The sequence below is a fragment of the Orbicella franksi genome, chromosome 5 (genome assembly GCF_964199315.1).
Source record: "Orbicella franksi chromosome 5, jaOrbFran1.1, whole genome shotgun sequence".
NCBI classification, from domain to species: Eukaryota; Metazoa; Cnidaria; class Anthozoa; order Scleractinia; family Merulinidae; genus Orbicella; species Orbicella franksi.
This window is the reverse complement of record NC_138149.1, coordinates 11,770,640-11,792,310: the sequence shown is the minus strand read 5'-3', so window position 1 is coordinate 11,792,310 and position 21,671 is coordinate 11,770,640. Positions and strand designations below refer to the sequence as shown.

At 40.0% G+C, this 21,671-nt stretch overlaps 2 protein-coding genes and 1 long non-coding RNA gene across 3 annotated transcripts; 2 read left to right on the top strand and 1 right to left on the bottom strand.

The window, feature by feature from the left end:
* The first annotated feature begins 383 nt into the window (after positions 1 to 383).
* Positions 384 to 14,207, top strand: LOC145487149 (programmed cell death 6-interacting protein-like). Its single transcript, XM_081465871.1, has 17 exons — positions 384 to 1,144; positions 2,756 to 2,810; positions 2,974 to 3,040; positions 3,469 to 3,596; positions 4,020 to 4,173; positions 4,734 to 4,843; positions 5,353 to 5,469; positions 5,852 to 5,911; positions 6,563 to 6,849; positions 7,633 to 7,810; positions 8,230 to 8,451; positions 9,516 to 9,678; positions 10,343 to 10,494; positions 11,258 to 11,392; positions 11,541 to 11,635; positions 11,986 to 12,059; positions 12,461 to 14,207. The coding sequence occupies exons 1-17, from the start codon at positions 942 to 944 to the stop codon at positions 12,844 to 12,846; spliced, it is 2,586 nt and encodes an 861-aa protein (XP_081321997.1). The 5' UTR covers positions 384 to 941; the 3' UTR covers positions 12,847 to 14,207.
* Positions 14,208 to 16,606: 2,399 nt separating this feature from the next.
* Positions 16,607 to 18,244, top strand: LOC145487156 (uncharacterized). Its single transcript, XM_081465882.1, has 3 exons — positions 16,607 to 16,982; positions 17,365 to 17,711; positions 17,905 to 18,244. The coding sequence occupies exons 1-3, from the start codon at positions 16,758 to 16,760 to the stop codon at positions 18,224 to 18,226; spliced, it is 894 nt and encodes a 297-aa protein (XP_081322008.1). The 5' UTR covers positions 16,607 to 16,757; the 3' UTR covers positions 18,227 to 18,244.
* Positions 18,245 to 19,425: 1,181 nt separating this feature from the next.
* LOC145487164 (uncharacterized) lies at positions 19,426 to 21,577 on the bottom strand. Its single transcript, XR_014049366.1, has 3 exons — positions 21,356 to 21,577; positions 19,638 to 19,899; positions 19,426 to 19,506 (listed from the first exon to the last, which is right to left on the bottom strand). It is a non-coding gene; the product is annotated as an uncharacterized LOC145487164 (long non-coding RNA).
* Positions 21,578 to 21,671: the final 94 nt, after the last annotated feature.

Sequence of the window (21,671 nt, the reverse complement as noted above, 5' to 3'; positions counted from 1 at the left end):
GATTGAGTTCTGTTATTCTTAATACTTACGCCACTCCTTGGTTTAACTCTTTTTGCAGCAGTTAGCCAGAAATGCTGACTTTGCGTCCTTTCTTTTCCAAAGGCAGCAGCTTGAATAATTACCCGAAATGGAATTAGCTCGACTGTAACAATTCAGACCGTTATCTGAGGGGGACATTTTTTGGGAGTTTTAAATATTCAAAAACGTAAACTAGGGAGCAGTTAAGTCCCCTCTCGTGAGCTCACATTTGGGAAATACACATACGAGTGGCGAAGCCGTGACTAAAGTGAGGCTCACTTTCTTGGCGACCCTTCACCAGGCTCCTTCAGCCAGATCGGTTCGCTCTCGGACTCGCGCATGTGACTCAAAGATGAGCCTAGCTGGCCTGCTCACAGGCTATAAATCCCTCTTGCGGATTTGCAGTTCGCGTAGGAGTGGAAAAAGTAATAGGACTTGTATGTAGCGATTGTCGCGTAAGAAATGACAACAGTAGACAAAGGTAAATTGTATGTTCTTTTCATTCCTTTATAACTCTCTTCCTACTCAACAAGATCGTGTGGCCCTGTGCACCAACGAAAGAAATGGAAAGGACTATGTACTGGCGCGCCAAATCTCATCAGCAACCCAGTCTGGGTCAGGAGGGACCTCTCCAGGGAAACTTTGCCTTCTCCCCCTCTCTCACTTTTCGAACAATCCAACTTCCAGAAAAACCTTAAAAGATTATAACCATGACAGTCGCCTTAAAAATACCACCCCACACCATACCCCTCCGGCTAGTTTTGTTCTGCGAGCCCGCAGACCGGTGGCCGTGGAGACTGGTACACAACAACTTGTAAACTTCCAAAAATAGCTTCCAGCTCTTCTCGCTCGAGCATCGGTTGGAAGTAAGAATCGAGAGGAAAAAGTTACATGTGAAGGTAAACAGGCTGTGCTAAAACAATATGGCAGGTTGGATAAATCTTCCTTTGAAACGGTCCGATGGTGTTGATTTTAAAAAGCCGCTGGAGAAGTTTATCAAGAACACTTTTTCCGCTGAAGCTGTGTCAGAAAATGAAGACGCCATTTCTGAACTGGCGAAGTTAAGAAATACTGCTGTGATGCAGACCTTAGACAAACATGAATCTGCATTAGAGCCTATGTTAAGGTGAGAACGATAATTATTTTAATTCCAACACAGTACGTTTCTGTCCTGTAAGAAATATCAAATTCTACAATCTCAAGCTTGACAACTGTAAACTTGTAAATTTGTTTCATTTGGTTGGCACTTAGAACCTCAAATTAGGTTATGAATGAGGTCATGATAAAAATACCTGTATCCAGATGTACCTGATGTTATAATGGATACGATCCAGCTACAGACCATTGTTTCCGTAATAACTCGTTTCGTTTGAGGCTGTAATCGGTAATATGAAAGGTGCTGCCGTTTAATATCGCAATGTTAATTATGGTTTTCATATGTCGACGATTTTTAAAAAATATTTAAGTCTAATATATAGGAAGAGGTTTATAAACTGATTCCTTACAATTTGGCATTTTTGCTTAAAAAAAATATATGATTGAAACGAATATAGAAGGGCTGCGTGTGTATTAGAATTAATCTTTATTTATTGTTCAAATGTAGAAGTCTATTTCTTAACATGAATAGCGTCACTAATAAATGTCACAAATATGATGTCACGGCTGTAAATTACCCGATTCAAGTTGCTTATATCAAGCTCAGGGTAAAAACTTATATTGTGTATTGGAAATTACAGAGCATCACTTTTACGATGCAGCACAAATTAAATTCTCTGAACTGTGTTAAAATGTATGGTAATAAGTGAAGAGAATTCAGTTATAACTTAACTGGCTAAAGTAAGCTAAGTTATATACAGTAGGTGCATGTATTTAATACGCAGAGTTAATATTGTGTACTTAATTGAAAGGGTTAAATCAGAGGTAAAGTGGTAATTTTGTCTTTGCATGTTGTAGTATCTGTTTAGATCAGAAGGCAGATTGCCATCAACACATGATATTAATTTGTCAGGTTATCCTGGCTAGCAATTAGCCAGTGCATATTCATGTACATGTGCATTGCAAAAGTAAGATACCTTGCCAAGAATGCAGTATGATGACCCCAGTCAGGCTTTGAGATAGCTGCAAGCTACTACAGTATGACTGGAGGGTATATGAAATTTTTCAGTCCTTCAGCACCAGATCCAGTAACCAATGCCACACCCAATCAATGCTGTCAGATTTGTTTTCCTACCATGAAATTGGGAACACTTTGTACTCTCATGCTCTTAACTGGGCTTAAGGAAACTTGCCTGGTCTGGGTACATTTTTTTTTCGCATTAATAATCTATTATTCTCATCCTCTATGGTCTGATATGGAGTACATATCAATTACTTAATGTCAGGCAGGGTTTCATCAAGGGTCGAGCACTGGGTAAATAGGCTGGCTGTGAAGACGCTTTTGCCCACGTCACTTGGTTTACCCATTCAGAAGAAACTTTTTCTTACAAAAAAGTTCAGGTCAAAAAATTTTGCCTGTCTGTGAAAACCAGTTGTCCTCCAGCTGAAGACAGTAATAAAACCCCTGATGTCAAGAGTCTTCGGTGATATCAGAAACAAAGTGCTGTGCATATATATCCTTGTGACTGGCTGTTGGTTATAACAGGTTTTTTCACATATTGTTAAAATTGTTGTTTAAATTAATAATTATTATTAATTTCAATAACTAGTATTAATTTTAACATTGCACTTTCTGTGGCAGGTATTATGATCAGCTCGAGGCAATGGAGGGTAAATTACCTATATCAGAATCACAGGTAAGATTAATTCACTGAATCTCAAAGTTGGTAGAAATTGGACTTTGTTGCTGTCATGAACTCGTTGTGTCTTGTTTCTTTGACAAACGTCTATGATTGTATCAAGCACTTGGCTATCACAAGGTTGTGTTTAAATTTTTGTCATATTTACATTTTGTTACAGATCAGAATCTCATTCACTTGGTATGACGCATTTGACAAAGGATCTTTGTTTGGTTATAGGAAGAGCTGTAAGTGACTTCCCCAGTGTATCTTTCATCCTGGGGTCACACTACATTGTGCAGTTCCAGAAAATATCCATACTCCCCCCACAGAAAGGATTGGAATTTATTGGGGGAGAGGGTTCTGTAAGACCAAAAAACTAAAGAAATGTCTGAAGCTTAATTGGAATTTCCAGAGGGGTGAGGGGTGTTATAAAAATCCCTTCCATGGGGGGTATGGAATTTTTTGGCACTACACATTGAATAATGCCTAGTAACGATTCAAACTATGTCCTGATTGGCTAGTAACAGAATAGTGTAAAATTATGTATGTTTACAAAATTCATTAATCCCCAAGTGTGTTCATTAATTTGCAGGGTTATCTAATGTAACCAGTGTTTTGTGCTTTTCTTGACCTTAATGTTTTCAATATTTTTTCTTTCAATTCTCCTGAACAGCAATATCTAGTGTCCAGTATGAAAGACTGTGTTTATTGTTTAACATCGGAGTTTTACAAGGACAGATAGCTGCAGCTCAAAATTTTCAGACAGATGATGGGTTGAAAACTGCGGCAAAAATGTTTCAGGTGAACACTTGAAGTTATCCTATTATTTTAAAGTTCTAACCTTTTTCCGACATATGAATATTTATTGATGCTGGACATCCTGTTAAGACCAGTGTTCTTTAACACTGATCTACATCTACATCTACATCTACATCTACATTTATTAAGTTGATAAAATCTTGGAAGACATCACATCAACTGTACATAAGAACTAAAAATGATGGTTCCTTCCCGTATATATGAAGTATTATCATTATCATTATCATTATTATTATTATTATTATTATTACTGTTATTATTATCCTTTTCTGTATATCCTGCTTTGCATTCATATTAGAAGGAAGCTGAAATAGAGGATTTTACATTTATTTTACATGAAGATGACGGTATGACGAGTATTTCTTGCCATTTTAGTTAATAATTTCATATTGTGTTACTCTGCAGTCTGCCAGTGGTGCTTTCCAGCTTCTAAAGGATAAAGTATTTCCCCTGTTGCATCAGGTACCAACACCTGACTTATCTGTGGAGATGCTGACAGCACTGTCAGCTATAATGTTGGCTCAAGGGCAAGAAAGCATCTGGAATAAAACAGAACAAGGTACTTATATGTAAATTGAAAAACTATGCTAAAAGGATAAGGAAAGTAGAAGTAGTAATATGGTTTGTTGTCCAATGAATATACTGAATGGCTTCTGGAACAGAGCTTGTGTAACCTCTGGTATATGCATGATTCATTTAACATCTTTCACTGAGGAATCAGAGCAATTTGAATAATTACCAAGGTGTGGGTACTGGTTCTGTTACATGTAATACTTATGGTAGGTGTGGCATTCAAATGGTTCAATGTTTCCTTATGGAGAGGTGTGGGTTTGAGCCCTAGCTTGGGTCATATTTGATTCATATTGTTGGACGAGACACCTTACTCTCATAGTGCCTCTTCAACTTCGAGTATAAATGTGTACCAGGAAATTGTTAGCAAATAATGCAATTTGTCTATAGACTAGACAGTGTCCCACTGAGGAACGGAGGGCGAGTTGTAGTACTTCAAGTTGTGTCATAGTTCCAAAACCAGAGATAAGCAGTGCCACTGGAGAGCCACTTTCATTGTTTAGCTTGTTGGTACTTACATTATCTATCTGTGTGCTTTTTGCACACTAGATAAAATGAAGGATGCTGTGATTGCCAAGGTTGCTGCCCAAGCAGCAGACTTCTATAAGAGTGCATACAGTTCTTCACAAGTGACATCACTTAAACAAGTGTTGGAGAAGGTAACAATTAAGCACTACTGATACAAAATTGCTAATGAGTAGTCAGTAGTGGAGTTCTATATACTTTATACTCTGGTTGCTTCTATGACTGATGAAAAGAGTGCTGGAACAGTGGCATTACAGGTACAATAGACTGTAAGCAGGCTGACCATTGAGTAACCTGTAAGCAAAGAACGATTCAGGGAATGACGCAATCTAGGGGGGAGGAGTCTGGTGTGGAAACACCGTGCAGCTTTGCTGCTTGTGCATGTGCTCCCCAAATGTGAGCCTGCTCACATGGTACATTACAGGGTTGTCACAAAGTATTGAAGTAGGCAGTTTTTGTTGTTGGTGTAAGCAGCTGATTTTGCCATCATCCCAGCAAAGTACCTGGCCAAGATCGTGAAGTAGATAAGGACTTTTGCCATCAGCCAGCTATGTGCGATAACCGTACATCAACTACTAGTGATACTGATTTTTTGTAACTGGAATGTAAGAGCCTCATTTTTTTTTGTCTGATTTCGTGCTAGGAGTGGATTACTATTCTTTCAGCCAAATCAGACTTCTTCAAAGCGATAGCAGAATATCATCAGGCTCGTGTGGCCAAGGATAAAGGAGCTTATGGCGAGGGTGTGACCAGGTTTAAGGTGAGATTTTAGGCTGAAGACAAACTGTGAAACTCTGTCATACAGCTCTGTTAAAAAAATGCCTTGTTTCTCACAAGGCTTCCTTCTTGAGAGACAAATCTTGTTTCTTGGAAGAATCACCAACATGTCATTTCGGGGTGTATGAATTATGAGATGGCTGTATTTTTCTAGATCCCGCTACTGATGGTTTGTTGATAATGATAATAGCATGAGTTGAAGTGGTTTTCTGTACAAATACTGGCTCGTCATACATGTATTTCAAATTTTGCATAATATCACAAGCCGCTTGCTTGATATGTATGCTTCCTTTTCCTATTCACATATTATTTCCTACTGTTCTTTTCTGTGAGCATCTCACAGCTTCTCTTTGATGTATTTTCAGCAAGCCGAGCAGCTGATGGCCAACGCTGTAAAACAAAGCATGGGACTGATTGACTGCAAGGTAAACCAGAATGCTGCAAACTAAAAAACAGACCTTTTTTTTTACAAGTATAGCTGATCAAAGAAATTGACAAAATTGTCCAGTAAATAACGACAACAGCATCAACAGTAGACCATATTCGTATTCTTGGTATTGAACTGCAGTGGAGGTCCGTGCGGAGAAATATCATTGAAAAGGAATAAATGCTATTTGCTATTTGAAGATTCCCCGCGTTAGCCTCGGTTGCAAGCTAGTTCCAGTCTAATACCGAGAATACGAAAAATTATGGTCTATTACAGATGAACCGCACACTTTTTTAACCTCATCTCATTGGTTGTTGTAACTACCGCGTTGTGCTTTTAGAGAGACAGACCACCTTGAACATCCTGTTTCAATAAGAGTAGCATTTTTCTCAGAAATTACTGATTTTCACCTGGTTATTCTAAGACTGGAATAAAAATAATCGTATCATCCTTTGAAATTCATCGCGCTCCAGACACTGCAGACATCCTGTGAAATTAGTGTAGTTTCTGGCCGGCACGCACCGAACGTATCTCGGGTGACTTTGCTAGAATCCAGATGTAAATGCAAATGATCAGTCCTAAAAGAAGTTTAAACTCTGATGCAACTTGTTCTTTGAACTGATGTTTTTTATTGTCTTTTCTTGTGCAGACGTGGCAGGGAAGAATTCAGCGAGAGGCGGCGGAGCTTAAAAAAGACAATGAATTTATTTATCATGACAAAATGCCAGATGTAGACTCGCTGGCGCCTATTGGCCGCGCAGCTCTCGCCAAGTCTCTGCCGCTATCCAAACCGGCATCATCTAATTTTGTAGACCTGTTTTCTAAGTTGGTGCCCATGGCGGTCCACAATGCCTTGCAGGCGTACGAATCCCGCAAAGTAGAAATAATTAACTTTGAAGTTGGCCGACTTCGCGAAGGAACCCAGTTGATGAACAGGTATCTAAGCGCTCTGAGTTAGACTCGAATTCACGTTAGTCAATAATTCGGTCACGTGAGTTCAACGTAGAAAAAGTGGTATTACACAAAAGCAAACAGTAGCTCTTGAAAATGGTGTTCATGGTCTTTCATTTTAAGGGTCCTGTGCTCGGGCTTTAGTTAATCCGCCGTGGTAAAACTTACAACCATCTTGCGTAGTTTAGTAAACAGTACTGCTCAGTAGCTTTCATTTGAATCGTCACACGACTCGGTTTCATCCACAGACTCAAACGTTAGAACCACCTTGTACAGCAAAATAAACAGCACCATATGAAAGGGCTGCTCAATAGCTTTCATTTAAATAGTCACACACTAGGATTTTAACCACAGACGTAAAAGTTAAAACCAGCTTGTACAACGTAAGTAACAGTACCACATGAAAGTACTGCTCAACAGCTTCACTTGAATGGTCGGACACTAGGGTTTCATCCAGTAACTTTTAAGCTAAAATCACCTTGTACAACATAATGAACATTAGCACATGAAAGTACTGCTCAATAGCTTTCATTTGAATGGTCAGACTCTAGGGTTTCACTTTATAGCCAGGATTTTGCTTAATTTAATATAGCTTTCCCTTCAACAGTGAAATAGTAACAGTGATGCTGGTAGCCGTACGTGTTTTGTATCCAAGAAATTGGATTTTCTAGATAAAGAAAGATTGTAGAACAGCAGTTAAGGCCCATTGCTCGTGGTTTGTCATGTATGCACCATGTTCTCATCTTGGTGTGTTTTCTTGCTTGCCAGTGTACTTGCGTCGCTGAACTTGCCGGCGGCCATTGAAGATTTGTCGGGACAGACGATTCCCAAGTCACTGTTGGACAAATCTGCGGCAGTGAATGAGAAAGGGGGACTGAATGCTATCGATGTATTAATGCAGGAGTTACCAGAATTACTTCAGAGAAATAGAGAAGTACTTGACGAGGTGAGAAAACCCAATGGAAGAATTTAGGGGTTTCATTAAGGGCCGGACACCAGGAAAATTGACTGGCTGTGAGGATAATTTTGGCCAGCTGGTTTGACCTTAGCTTCCGGAGGAAAGTCGTTATAAAGAAGTTCAGCTCAAAACGTTTTGCCCACCTGTGAAAACCAGTTACCCTCCTGCGTAAAACGTTTATGAAACCCCTGGAATTACTGCTGTGGCTTCGTCTCCTTTAACGTTTTCAATATCTCTCACAGAATCGAAACGTCATTTAAAAGGTGGACATGACTTAAGGTTTGCTACATGTATTCGTGGTCTTGTTTGCCGTAAGAGAGTCGTATGCGAACTCTTTTCTGCTCTGTCGTGCGAAAAAAGTTGATAGGATGCACCTCGATTAATGAGAGAAGTTTTGTTATTGACAGGCAACTCGGATGATGGACGAAGAAGAACGTCAAGACACACAGATGAGAGAGCGATTCACAGCCAAATGGACGCCCAAACCATCCGCTGAACTCACTGTTCAGCTTAGACAGGAAGCTGATAAATATCGCGGCATCATGGAAAATGCCGTGCGAGCTGATGCTGTTGTGCGTGAGAAATACAACGCGCACCGTCGCAACATGGATCTGCTTAGTAAGGGAGAGGTAAGAAAAAGTGACCAATCAGGAACTCGCCCTCGCCAGAAACAAATCATTAGTGATTGGCTGAAACAGTTAATGAAAGAACTTACCCGATAAGCGTGGAGAAAAAGAAAAAAATGAAAGAAGAGGGAAAAAAGACGATTGTCATCGCACGATCGTTTCCTTCCCCACTTCAAAGGAAGGCGTGTGAGCTTTGAGTCGAAAAATAACATGCTGCTGACGTATCTCTACAGATAAGTCTCTGATTGGTTGACATGTTCCAGTAACAACCAATCAAAGATGCTGAACCGACCTCGGCAATGTTACGTCATCAATAGGGAGGTTTTCCGCTTGAATATCAGATGAACAAGTATACGGTTGTTAGTTCGAAGCCTGCTAGAAATCCATTCGCATTGAAGTCAATAACATTCTTCCGGGGACTAAGTTCCCTCATTCGTGACGTTATGTTGTTTGCAAAGGTTTCTTTGGAAGTTGCCAAACACTTTTAGGTCGCAGAAGTCAAAGCAGTGCAAGTATTTTGAACACAAGAAGTAATGTGTCAAAAACGAAAGACCGTGTTTGACTACATTTACAAACACCGAGAAGAGAGTTAAAAAAGCGACGCGCAGCGGAGTATTTTTTGACAAACTTCCAGGTGTTTGGAAATGTGGTCAAACACTGTCTTGAGTGTTTAATATATCTTCTCAATCGAAACAAAAACTAAGGAGAAAACGGAGAAATGAAATCATAAAAATCTGTGCTAATTAAGATCAGATATTTAAACACCGTCACGGTCATGATTTCCTTTGCTTGAACGTGATGAATTATTAATGAGTTTGACAAATATTACTTCTCAATCGAAAATAAAACTGAGGGGAAAACGGAGAAATGAAATTATGAAAATCTGTGCGATTAAGTTAAGATATTCAGACACTGTAACGGTCACGATTTCCTTTGCTTAAACTTGATGAATTATTAATGAGTTTGAGAAAATACTTTGCAGACTGATTTCAAGCAGTTTCTAGGCTAGCTTGTGATAATTATGTCCATTTAGAAATGTATCACATCTTGTTGTCTGTGTGTTACAGGCAGAGTTGACAGCGGCGATTCCTAAAGTGGGAGCTGCTTCGTCGTCATCAGCGTCCAGCCCTGCTGTCCAGGAACTTAGAAAACTGATGGAACAGGTGGACACCATCAAAGCTGAAAGAGATGCCATGGAGCAGGACTTGAAAGTACAACAGGACGATATGGGTGAGTAGGACAACATACCAAGGTGGTATCGTGATTACTTGCATGGCTTGATAAGATAAGGCTGCAGGCCTTGGTAACCTCGCGAACACTATAGGGAATAATTGAGGAGCAAAAATTGACGATAAAAAGTAGTGCTACTTTTCGCCAAATTTGTTCATTTTTGTTGCCCCCTACAAATATTTCGGTATTAAACTCTAGCGTGACCCCATAGCTTCCAGTAGACTTGCCAGAAGTTGACCTTTGCTTAATCCTTCGCTTATTTGTCTCCCTCGAGCGAAGTGAGAAGGTAATCCTCGAGTGACGTCAAAACCAACAAGCCAGGGAAGAGTTATTGGAAAGGACTTTTAGAAAGTCTAAGGGTCCAGTTTCTCACTACTTTTGAAAGTGAACTATTTGTTATTTTTCTATCCGCGTATATTGTGACGACGAGCAGGTAGGAAAACCGGAGCAAGGCGAGAACCAACAAGATTGAAGAAACTCAACCCACATATGGCACTGGGCCGGAATCAAACCCAGGCCACATTGGTGGGAGGCAAACGCTCTCACCACTGCGCCATCCGCGCTTCCCTGCTCCACATGTGTGAAGTTTGACAGACATCTTCCAAAAAAGAATTGATATATCACTTGCTAATTCAGGAAGTGTGTTCCCCTTATTCTTTTTAAGCCGTGAAGTTTCTCAGTGCCCTTGCCGCCGATGGCACTATCCCGGATGTAGAGGGAATTATCAGCTCTAACCTGAGCGCAGGGTTTGACACGCTGAAGGAAAATGTCTCTGAAAGCATGTCGAGACAGGAGAAGATTCTTGCTTCGGTTCAGGTCTGTAGAATTGTATCTTGCGAAGATATCGTTATTGAAAGAACGCCGCAAAAAGGCTTGCTTCAGTTACAACAGTTATTGCTCTCTGTTGGCTTAGACAACGCTTTGAGAAAGAGGCTGAAGGTAATTCGGAGGACGCAAGAACATCGAAGAGGATCGATTTTGAAACTGCATACTGTACAATCAAAACTTCACTTAAATGGGAATATATCTGAGAGCAGACCAAGTAGACAGCTTGTCCTTTTTATTTTTAAGCTGAAGGGACTATGTTCCCTATTCTGTTGTCGTAAGTGTATTAGTGGGGAATTTGATTATTAGAGAGTGTGAACGGTGCGTTAATCTAGCGACTGGACGGGTTACACTATTGATTGAGAGGTGGAGTGCACTCTTACGTTTGACATATTTACGGTTTTCAATCAGTTTGAATTTTCCCAAGTTGGCTTATTAAGGAAGTACATTCTTTGAAGACATGATTGATCATCGCAGTCATGCACACAACTTACGTAATTGTGAAATTAAAGCTTGACAAAAATTCAGGCCCGAACGGGATTCGAACCCATGACCTCTGCGATACCGGTGCAGTGCTCTACCAACTGAGCTATCAAGCCATCTGGGAGCTGGTCACTTTGTGAGTTCGTAATATACCCGTAGATGGCAATCTACTTGTATTACAAGTACATTTTGTAAGGTCCTTACTTGTGACTGTTTTCCTCTGTGACTGTTTTAGTGCTGATTTCTTCTTTCTCTTTTTTTATTATTTCAGACTGCAAATGAGAAATTTGTCAGAGAAAAACAGTCTGGACAGGCAGCAACTGAACGTGAAGCCATGCTGAAAGATCTGGCGACAGCTTATGATATTTACATGGAGCTCATTGGCAATCTACAGGAAGGGACTAAGGTACAACGTGACTGAGGCTAGGCGTTAATTTATGCTTGTTTCATCATCTTGGGTTTTAAGGCCTTTTTTTAGGGCACTTTTCTTACATTGGAAAAAACTTCAAGTAATGTTCTTTATTTATTTAGTTTGTAAATTTTTTTTCTTTCAGTTCTACAATGATTTCACTCCGATCCTGTTGCGTTACCAGCAAAAGGTTAGCGATCTCGTTTTCGCCCGGAAAACGGAGCGTGAGGAGTTGTCCAGGTAACAGAACGTTGAACATGTTTCGCTAATACAGTCGAGCCTCTCCATAAACGACCACCTTGGGGACAGAGGAAAATGGTAGTTTAGCGACCGTTCCCGTTGTAGAGAGGTGGCTAAAATAAGAGTGAATATATGGACCGTCCGCTGGGACGAAAAAAAGTGGCCGTTGCGGAGAGGTGGCCGTTAGTGGAGGTTCGACTGCAGTTACATGCTTGAGGCTGGTGTATAATAGCGATGCTCCCAGTCACTTCATGCTACGGAAACAAGAGTCGTGCTTGTGCTGGTTTAAAAATTAGCCACACGGTTTGCTAAACAGAGTTGACCTTTTCCAATATTTTAATTGATTGCAGAGATCTCCAGAAGACAATAGCGAACCAACCCGCAGAACCAACTCCTCAAGCGCCGCCACACCATCAACCTTCAGGTTAGTAAGTGATAAATGGAACAATAGCACTAGGGGTTACAGTGAACAAGGCTAAGACGAATAGCGTAATTACCAGCTCCACCCGTGGGTCAAACGTTCGGGTGAAAATTAGTTTCATTAGGAAGAAAATGAACGCGCAGGTTAAACACATTTTTATATGAATGGTTTCGTACGAAGCTTCGTTTTGGGACAGAGATCTCTTGGAATTAGACCATAACAGTACATAGTAGTAAAAAGTAGTTAACAAGTAGTTAAAATACTCCTACTGCTCAGTAGCTTACATTTCAAAGCTTTTGCTTTCAATTTTGTTTCACTGGTGTTTCATTCGCGAGGTGCTGAAAGGCTTACATAAAATACAATCAGGATACTTTTTTAAATTACATTTTTCTACATCATTTTAGGTGCTCGAGTTCCTCCTGGTCGGCCCCCTCCTCCGTCTACTCAGCCACAGCAGCAGCCAAGACCGATGGCCCCTCCAACCTCAGCACCACCAGCTGTTACCCCAGGGGCATCCCCGACGGCTCCTCCCTCTGGAGCTCCCCAACCGTACCCTGGTCAACAGTACCAACCGATGCCTCCCCCTGGATACATGCCTTATCAGTATGGCAGTTATTCACCTCCAGGAGGAATTGGCGGAATACCCGGAGGGTATCCGGGATACGCGCCCCCACTACCCCCCGGTTATTATTACGGTGGTCCATATGGAATGCCTCAAGGCTACCCCCCTCAGGGGCAGCAACCTCCACCCGGGCAACAACCTCCCCCTGGGGGTTATCCACCTCGTTAGTTCGCGTGAGGTGTTTTAGGTAGGGGACTAGGCAATAAAACTGCCAATAGAGTATAGGTGTAATTTCCGATTTATATTTGAGCATTAACCATGGACGTGAAAATGTCTAAAACCTAAAACAAGCTGTATACTTGAACTCCAAGATATAGCTGTAAATTTAACACGACCAGCAGTCCACACTGCGCAGGCATTATTCATTTTCCTTGGTCCTCTGCACTTTGCATGATATTTGATTATGGTGGTAAGTCCGCAAAAGGAACGACATCCAATTTCAAACGATGTTTGTTGTGTGCATCGTTAAACTGGCGAAAAGAAATGGAGATGGGTAACACTAGAAATTTATGATTATGTACTATTAGTGCTACCTCAGTTGCTCAAAACCTCGCACAGACCGACACTTAGCCATGTTATGTTTGTACGAATATTGGTAGGACGTGTTTGTCAAATAAGGAAAATTATAGCTAGCCACTATTATCCTATGAAGATTGTGTGAGATGTTTGTAAAACACTAATCTCACGTGGATTTACCTTTTATTACACGAAATTTCGCGCTTTTAGACTTTTGGCGACACTTTTTGCGAATTTGGAGAATCTTTAGTCTGATATGCGAAATATTCAGTGACATCAAATTTTCGCGGCTAAAAAATAAACGAAAAACGAGAAAATTAGATTTTGCGACAATTCTGTGTGATTAGGTTGCTATTTTCTATGTTTATCGAAACTAATTCATGTTCATGATTAACCCCCACATTCTCCCTGTTGTTTTGATACATTTAGTCTGATCAATAGTCGGGAGAATTTAGATTGAAGTCAAAACGGTTGACTTGAGATGATCAACCGTTGTCCTCTGATTTATTTGATCTTGAACTTGATCACTAATAGGTTTTGTTAATAGAGCGGTTTTCAGTTGAGTGTCGTAAAACCAAAACCAAAGTAATTACTGTAGCCAATCGCAAAGGACGGATACATTACGGTGAACCAATCAAAACGTAAAGTAATTGCATGTAGCTGACGCAAAGCGCGGGAAAACGAGTGTGAGCGAGTCACGATTGGTTTTGGTTTTACTTCTGATTGGATGAAAAAGTGGCGCGAGTTTTTTAAGCCAATCGTTAACCCTAGTTGATGCAAACCAATTACTTTTCGACACTCAAATGAAAACCGCTCTAGCTTAGGCATGAGACTAGTAATTTTAGTTAGATGTTCTGTTAGCCGGTTAGCTTGTTTGATTTATTTTGGTCGGCGCAATAGAGTAAAAAGACGATATAGCTGTCTTGTCGACAATTTTTGTCTTTCAGTAGGTATACTGGAATTGTTTGAATTATTTTTTCTCACAAACTAATAAACATTCTGTTATGAAGGTACGTTTTCATGACTGTAATTGTTTGCCCTGACTCCTTTTTGTTTGTGAGAGTGAGGTAGACACGGGTAGCGCTCTGGATGTGTTGTGGTCTCGGGCAAGTCTCTGCTACTACAATGTTTCTTCGAATAAGCTGTTGGCAACCCCATTTATGGAAGTCTGCGCATTATAAATTATAAATTATTATTAACCCCGCGATGGACTAACATGTTCACCAGAGGGGATGTGAAAATACTCCCAGTCCATCAGTGCTACAGAACCCGGGATAACGGATCAGCTCTGGCGATATGAGAAAAATGGCCTGGTGTAGACAATCTGGGAGACGTTTTCCAATTTGCCAGCAAATTTTGTCCGATGATATCGCGAGCCCAAAATTCTATACAATGGTTACGCATCAGTGGGCATAAGAGGAGTCCAAGGGTTCATTTTTTAGGGGATGGTCAGGAACAGGATCACTCGCATCATGGGGTATCAAAGGAACCGATTAATGCTTGTCCAGGGTGAATTCATCAGTCCCTTTGATGCAGCATGATCCGAGTGCATGATCTTAGATCATCATATTGACCCTGATGCGGAACATCCCAAAGGAACACTCTTAAGTGAAGATGAACCCTTTCTTTCTCAATTTAAAGGGAGATTGCAGGGACGTCTCATACTTTTAAAGCAAAATTATAACGGGAGGTGCCACCCAAAACTCAAGTGGTTCCAAACTAGAGCGCACATGTAGTATTGCATTTACAAATCGCGACAAGCCACGAAATGTTCATGTAGCGTTTTTGCGCCGTGTACATATACCATAAAATACAGATACATATTAATCAAAAAACTCTCGGAACAACTCTCAGTCCATTTCCTACGCTCAGAATCTCAAAATCTCGCTAAGCCCGAGGCCGTCGCAAGGGGCGGCGCGCCGCTGACAATTTAAACTGCAGTTGCTGGAAGTAAGCCTGGGCATATTTGAAATTCTGTTGTAACCCGTTGTAACTTGGTATCGTGCGCACTGTACTCTGTGCAGTTTACGGGGAAGACCTTAAATTAAGACTTGACTGAGTTGAAAAGGTATTCAATATTTGGCTGAAAGATGCCTAGACTCCAGAGAGTCCAGAGAGTCCAGAGAGTCCAGAGAGTCCAGAGTCTCATTTGAATTCGACATCCTGCCAAGCGGGAGGCATTTTTGAAAAATTTAAGAGCGCTGAGAGTTTTCGCTTGGGCTAAGGTGTAAGTAAAAAGGTTAAGCTTGAAACTTTCCTTTAAGACCGGTCGATATTAGTTCTAAAACATATCTCCTGAACACCACACTTCCATCCTTGAACACTCATCGAAATTTTGCCGCGAAGTCGGAGTTCGTGCCGCGAAAATGCGGCTCGTGTTGCAGATTATGTTAATGAGTTTAATGTTCACGGAAACTTCCGGTGAGCGGACCTGTTGGTACCACAGAAAAACCAGAAAAGGCGAGGAATGCAAAAGAAAAATGCGGAGGTTCAATGCTGCAATAGCAAGGTATGTCGGTGGCACTACGAACAGCTGGGCATGTACTCGACACTGGACCAGAATAAACCGCGAAGCACATGGTTTTTGTGCATGTCCACTTCCTGTGCACTCAACTGATATTTCAGCCAACATACCAGCGAGGTTTTATGAATTGTTTGACCGCATCGGACGTACTACGAGTGGTTACCGTCCTGGTGTGCGATGGTGTTCCAGTTGTAGGAAAAATACAGACCAATTGTTTAAAGATGAACAAGATTACAGCCCTCCTCGAAAGGTATGGTTACTGGGAGGTTACAATAAGAACGCCCTTTAAAATGAGTGGCACATATTTCCGAGTTTCTTGTGACATGCAAATGTAAAACCGGTACAAATAAGTTCCTTTTGATGATTTCAGAGAAAAAGTACTGATGTGACATTCCATCACACCTCACCCATGCCAAAACAGGTACTTCTCATTATTTTGTATCATATTTGATGCCAGCTATGTAAAATCAGTTCGAAATAACAAACCTCTTGTTGCATTCCTCCTAGAAGTCACCGGAGGAAATGGATTTGTTGCTCAGAAAGGAGACAAAAAAGTACTGCACCTTGCAAACACAGCTCCATGTGGCAACACAACAGCTCGCAGAGATAAAAGGTGTTTTTACTGTTTTGAAGCTGCTTGAATTAAATTTAGCATCATAACAATAACTCTATACTTCTCACAAAAATATTTTAATTTTTGTCATGGTTGATTTTTCTATTACAGAGTCAACAATTGAAAAGAAGTTGGAAGCATTTCAAAAGGCCCTGTACAGACATCAAATAACCACCCCAGACCAGAAAATTTACAATCCAGAGGCAATGAAACAGTTTACAGACAAAAATAGCCCTGGACTCTTTGTGGACATCCTTAACTGTTTAAGTGGAAGGAAAAGCTTGTCCAATAGAAGGAGAGAGATGCAAGAGCAGAGAGTGGTGTCCCTACTCCACATAATGGCCTATTTTAGGTAACAAACTTTAAATGAAGTGAGCTACCCGTAAGAAAATTGTTTTTCATTCATTGTTCATAGGGGTTGTAACAATGGAAGCAAATTACTTTTACCTACATGACAGGTCACAAAAAACATCTACACTGCAAAAGGACAGTGGCTTATACGCAACTAGTTGTGGCATGTCCTTGCAAGGCCTATCTGCTGGTCAGATTTTAGGATACAGCACCACGCCTAGGAACGTGCAGCAGTTAAAAGCAGACCTTGCTAAAGATCATGCCAACTACATATCACAACAGTTGAAGAGAGTAAATGAGGTCAGTCTGCAAATAAATAAGCAATTCTAATCAACAAATGGCTTCATGCACACTACCAAAAAATATTATTGAAAAAAAAAAAAAAGCCATTTTGGCTAATTAATTTTCTTTCTTGTCTTTGTCTAGAATAATATATTAAAATTAATAGAGCAGTTTTCAATTGAGTGTGGAAAGTAATCAGACAATATTAATTTGGTTTTGGTTTTGCGTTTACTACGGTTTGAAATCAGCTGAGTACAGTAATGTAGTCTAATAATAATAGACTACATTACTGAAGTCAGCCACTGTCAAACCGTAGTTTGGTTTTGGTTTAAGTCACTCAATTGAAAACCACTCTATTAACTACTTAATTATGGTTTTTACTCTCTGTCTTTCCCATCAGCTGACATGCTTCATGGTCTTAATGGTTGATGACTTCCACAACATTCACTCATTTCATACACCAGCACAACTTGTTAGGACAAATGTGGTACACATAGCATCCTGTATAGCAGATGTGCATCCCACAGTCAGTGCAGTACCCCGTCCATCATCATCCCTACACAGACAAGTAGTGATCAATGTAAATGGCCAACAGAAGACCTGCCTTGGTGGAATACATGTCCCATCTGTCCTGGAAATACTAACAAATGCCTTAATAAATATGCAAAACCAGTTTTTGGACCAGCTACCACAAAATATGCAAAGCATTGACCCAGGGAGACTACAGGCTGCAATGCGAGAACTAAGGTTAGCATAATTTATAATGTTTATAAACAGTGGCCTGTTTGTGAATATAAAGTGACCTGTTATAAATATCAAGAGTGAATATCATCAGCGTACAGCAATTTTAATAAACCAAAAATTATTGGAAATCGGCATTTCAAGAATAACAATAGTTATAGAAATGCCAGCAACAACAACATTTTTATTTGTTATTCAGGGTGTACTCAGATCCAACGACACAAGACCTCGAGACACTGGAGACATGTATGTTGATTGATGAGTTCAAACAAGATCTAAAAAGCATGGACAACTACAAAACAACCCTAGAGCGTGTACTTAATAAATACCCTGAACTTCAGCTGTACAGCAAGAAGTATGTTCTGCCACTGCCTGCTGATTGGCCAGGATGGCACTATCCCAAAAAGCTAATAGCAAGTGGATGGAATCCCAGCATTGGAATAATACCAGAGCAAGGGCCATTTCATGTGTGCCTCAATGCCTATGAAGATGTTGTTTCAAATTTCAAATTTTTTTTTTGATAAACTGTTTTCAAGTGTCTTTGGAGGCACTTTGGCATCTAAACCAAAACCCTTTAAAACATCACTATGTGTGACTGCTGCATTAGTGGGTTGGCAACTTGTAAGAGCAAAAGTTCTGGAAAAGTTTGCAAACTGCAAGCAACATGAATTTATGACAATTTTGCACTTACTTGAACATGTTGTGCCTATCATCTTTTATCAGTACAATATTTTCAGAAGTGGCAATCTAAAGCTATATGAGATGGTCATGGCACAGTTGGCAATTATTTTCATCTGCTGGAGAAGGAAGCATTATAACAAATCAACCTTGTCATTTTTGAGTGACTGTGCATATCAGTGTAAATATCTTCCGGCATACTGGTCTAAAAAGGCCAGTATTCTCAAGTTGATAACTGAAAAAAAGGTAGAAGTCTGGCATTCTGTTCTAAGAAGAAACACTGAAAAGTTTGAAGATGCAAAAAGCATTGAAGATACTGCTAAATCACTAGCATCATCAGGGTTTCTTAGCGAATTTGTCCAGTCCTTTGTTCCACAGTGCCACCATGGTCAGCAGAGTGAATCCAACTTGTGGCTTATTGCAGGGAAAAGTGCAGAATTTCTTCTTGATCTGTTTAAGAGCATTTCACAGAACTGCCACAAATCATACCAGGTAACAATCCTGAAAATAAAAAGTCATAAAATTAATAAATACAGAAGTCTAAACCATGTATTATACCATCATAAAACAATACAAGAATTTGATGATGCAAAAAAAAATTGAAAAACACAAGCTGCAAGCAAGCATTTTCCACATTTCTAAAGTATTGTCAAATTCCTGAGGTGTGTTAAGACAGTTTAAGTAAAATGCGTGGTTTAGGCTTCTTTATATGATTCTTAGATATGTAGGATAAGGATATGCAGACATAGATATAAAATGTACCAAACAACAGAATGAATATTAAAATAAACAAATATAATCAATGAATACTGTTAACATCTCTGACTTAAAAAATGGAAAAAAACAAACAAACAAAATTACTAACATCATGTTTTCCTCATAATAAATGTACATGTACTACTGACATGCACATAAGTTAATTTTTGACTCAGGTTGAACGCCCAGTTGCAAATAATGGAAGATCAAAAGGGAAGCCACAGTACTGAGCAGGGCTGTCATTAAGGGCCGTGATTTTTCAACTTGCACAAGAGAAACAGATACTGTTGTTAGACTGGCCTGCTTCCACTGCTTTCACCAAGCTTGCTTGCCTTCAAATCACTGCTGTCCAATCTGTGCTGAACCACTGAAGAAAAAAGTTCAAAAGTTAGCACACACCTTCAACAATGGGCTTTTGTCGTCTAAAAATGCTAATGAAAGGGAAAATGATGATGATGATGAACTCCATGAAGATAAAAGCAATAATACACCACTTACACACTTGAACATATCCGACGCTGAACTTTTCTACACCTCACCAGAATGGTCTCAAAAGGTTAAAAACATCCTGGATACTTATGCAACTATCCCTCTTCCATCCCGGGCCAATCATTCATCCAGATATCAACCTTCAGCTACAAATACCTCGTCTCCCTCTAACATCTCTTCTCAAGTTCTAACACTCATTATCATCCCTCCGAACCATCATGGCAATGTCACTTTCTGGTCATTCCCAAGCAGTATTTCACAGTCCACAATTCTAGGAAGAAAAGGAAACAATGCCTGTACTTTTATTGCACTTTTGTTTAGCAAAATGTTCTTTTCAGAAAATGTTCATATTCCTCTGCTCAACAGTCCACTGAGCCAGACATGGGTGTACCAGCTAATTGTGCAAGGGATTTTAGTGGGTAACAGCATCTATGACTCAGTGACACAAAACATTCCTCAAACATTTGGTGTTTTACAAGCTCTACAGTCATCTACTGTATTAAACAATGTAATTGGTGGCACCACTGTAGGACCTGAAATGCCTGTCAGCATTATCCCTGAAGCAAGTCCCGCAGCTAATTTACCTTTTCACTGGAGAACTGCTTTAACGCACGGCAAAACAACATCTATTTTTATTTTAAATTCCAATACTGTCGTCTTCATTCCAACCACACAAGGTGTTTTCCTCTTAGACAGCCACTTACATGGGAACAGTGGAGCTCATGTAGCTTTTGCAGAATGGCAGTACTCCTTCGAATTACTTTCTTGGTTCAAGCAAGTCAACAATTTTCAGTTCACTCTTGGTACAGTCACTAATGTTAAGTTTCACTAACACCTCACTAAACTTTTCCCAGCTTTTTAGCATTTTTAGCATATATTTTCCTAGCTTCCTAAATTCCACCATTTAAACTACTTTTTAACCCATTAACTCCCGAAGCTTTTTGTCAAAAAAGCATTTTTTGGACAGTTTGGACATTTTCAGGCTGGATATGAGCCAAATTAGCTGCAATCTACTCAAATAGCAGTTACAACAGGACAGCATGCCTTTCTTTCCCCCAGCATCGCGTTTTACGACATTTTGGCCAGGGCATACGCAGAAATCAAAGAGAAAGTGTGGTTTACATCTATAAACTTTTCGTTTTTATTTTATTCATTTTTTTTCTTACGAAATTGATGAGGAGATAAATAAGGAAAGGCATCTGTAGAAATATGCACCAAACTGAATTTGAACTCCGACTACTTGTCTCCAGAAAGTAAGCCTTTATAGACTCGTCATTAGCGAAATATAAGCTTAAATCAGCAAAGTCAAGGTCAGCCCATGAGAGCAGATATTTTTTTACCTTTCCAAATTCTCTGTCCAATTTCACAAGTAAGAATACTCAGCGTTCCATTAATTTTTCTGTCATATCTCCAGGAATGTTGAGTGGCAGGGTAAAACATAAATATTTCAACATGAAGAAGGGAATCATTTCCTTTACAGTTTGTTCCCGTGAGGTCCAAAAACATGCAACGAGTGCTCAAGTACAAATGTAAGCTGATGTGCTCAAATGCGAGCTTACGTGGCAGGTTTATCCTTGCGGGTCGGTTACATCTATATATAATTATTTGTAAAGAGCAAACACATTTGAATAGATGTATTGACAACAAGGTAGTTGAAATTTGCACTTTTTTAACCTGTAAGTGGTATCCAAAATAAACTTAACAAGCGTAAAGCGGTCACTCCTCACCATGGCGCTGCGACCGATGTCTGCTAGAATTTGCTGTGTTTAGACCGTCAATATAGCCAGAAATATGTTCAGGATATCAGGAACATCTGCTTGACTGAAATGACATTGAAAGTTCCATCTTCTCCATTTTTCTCGGATGATATTAGTCCAAAAAAATTAACATCGAATGGCGCCACAACTTTGCATTGATCAAACGATCGAAAATGCCACCACTCGTCGGCTCACCCGCCAAAACCCTACGCATGCGCAGTCGTTTTTCAGCTCTGTCCGCCATTTTACGTATACGTTGCTATGGTTTTATATTGTCTTTCCCAGT

Coding starts and splice junctions, on each gene's coding strand:
- LOC145487149 (XM_081465871.1), top strand. CDS start 942: ATGGCAGGTTGGATAAATCTTCCTTTGAAACGGTCCGATGGTGTTGAT. Junction 10,495..11,257: donor AGATTCTTGCTTCGGTTCAG/GTCTGTAGAATT, acceptor TTATTATTTCAG/ACTGCAAATGAGAAATTTGT. Junction 11,636..11,985: donor GAGCGTGAGGAGTTGTCCAG/GTAACAGAACGT, acceptor AATTGATTGCAG/AGATCTCCAGAAGACAATAG.
- LOC145487156 (XM_081465882.1), top strand. CDS start 16,758: ATGGAAGCAAATTACTTTTACCTACATGACAGGTCACAAAAAACATCT. Junction 16,983..17,364: donor AGTTGAAGAGAGTAAATGAG/GTCAGTCTGCAA, acceptor CTTTCCCATCAG/CTGACATGCTTCATGGTCTT. Junction 17,712..17,904: donor GCTGCAATGCGAGAACTAAG/GTTAGCATAATT, acceptor TTTGTTATTCAG/GGTGTACTCAGATCCAACGA.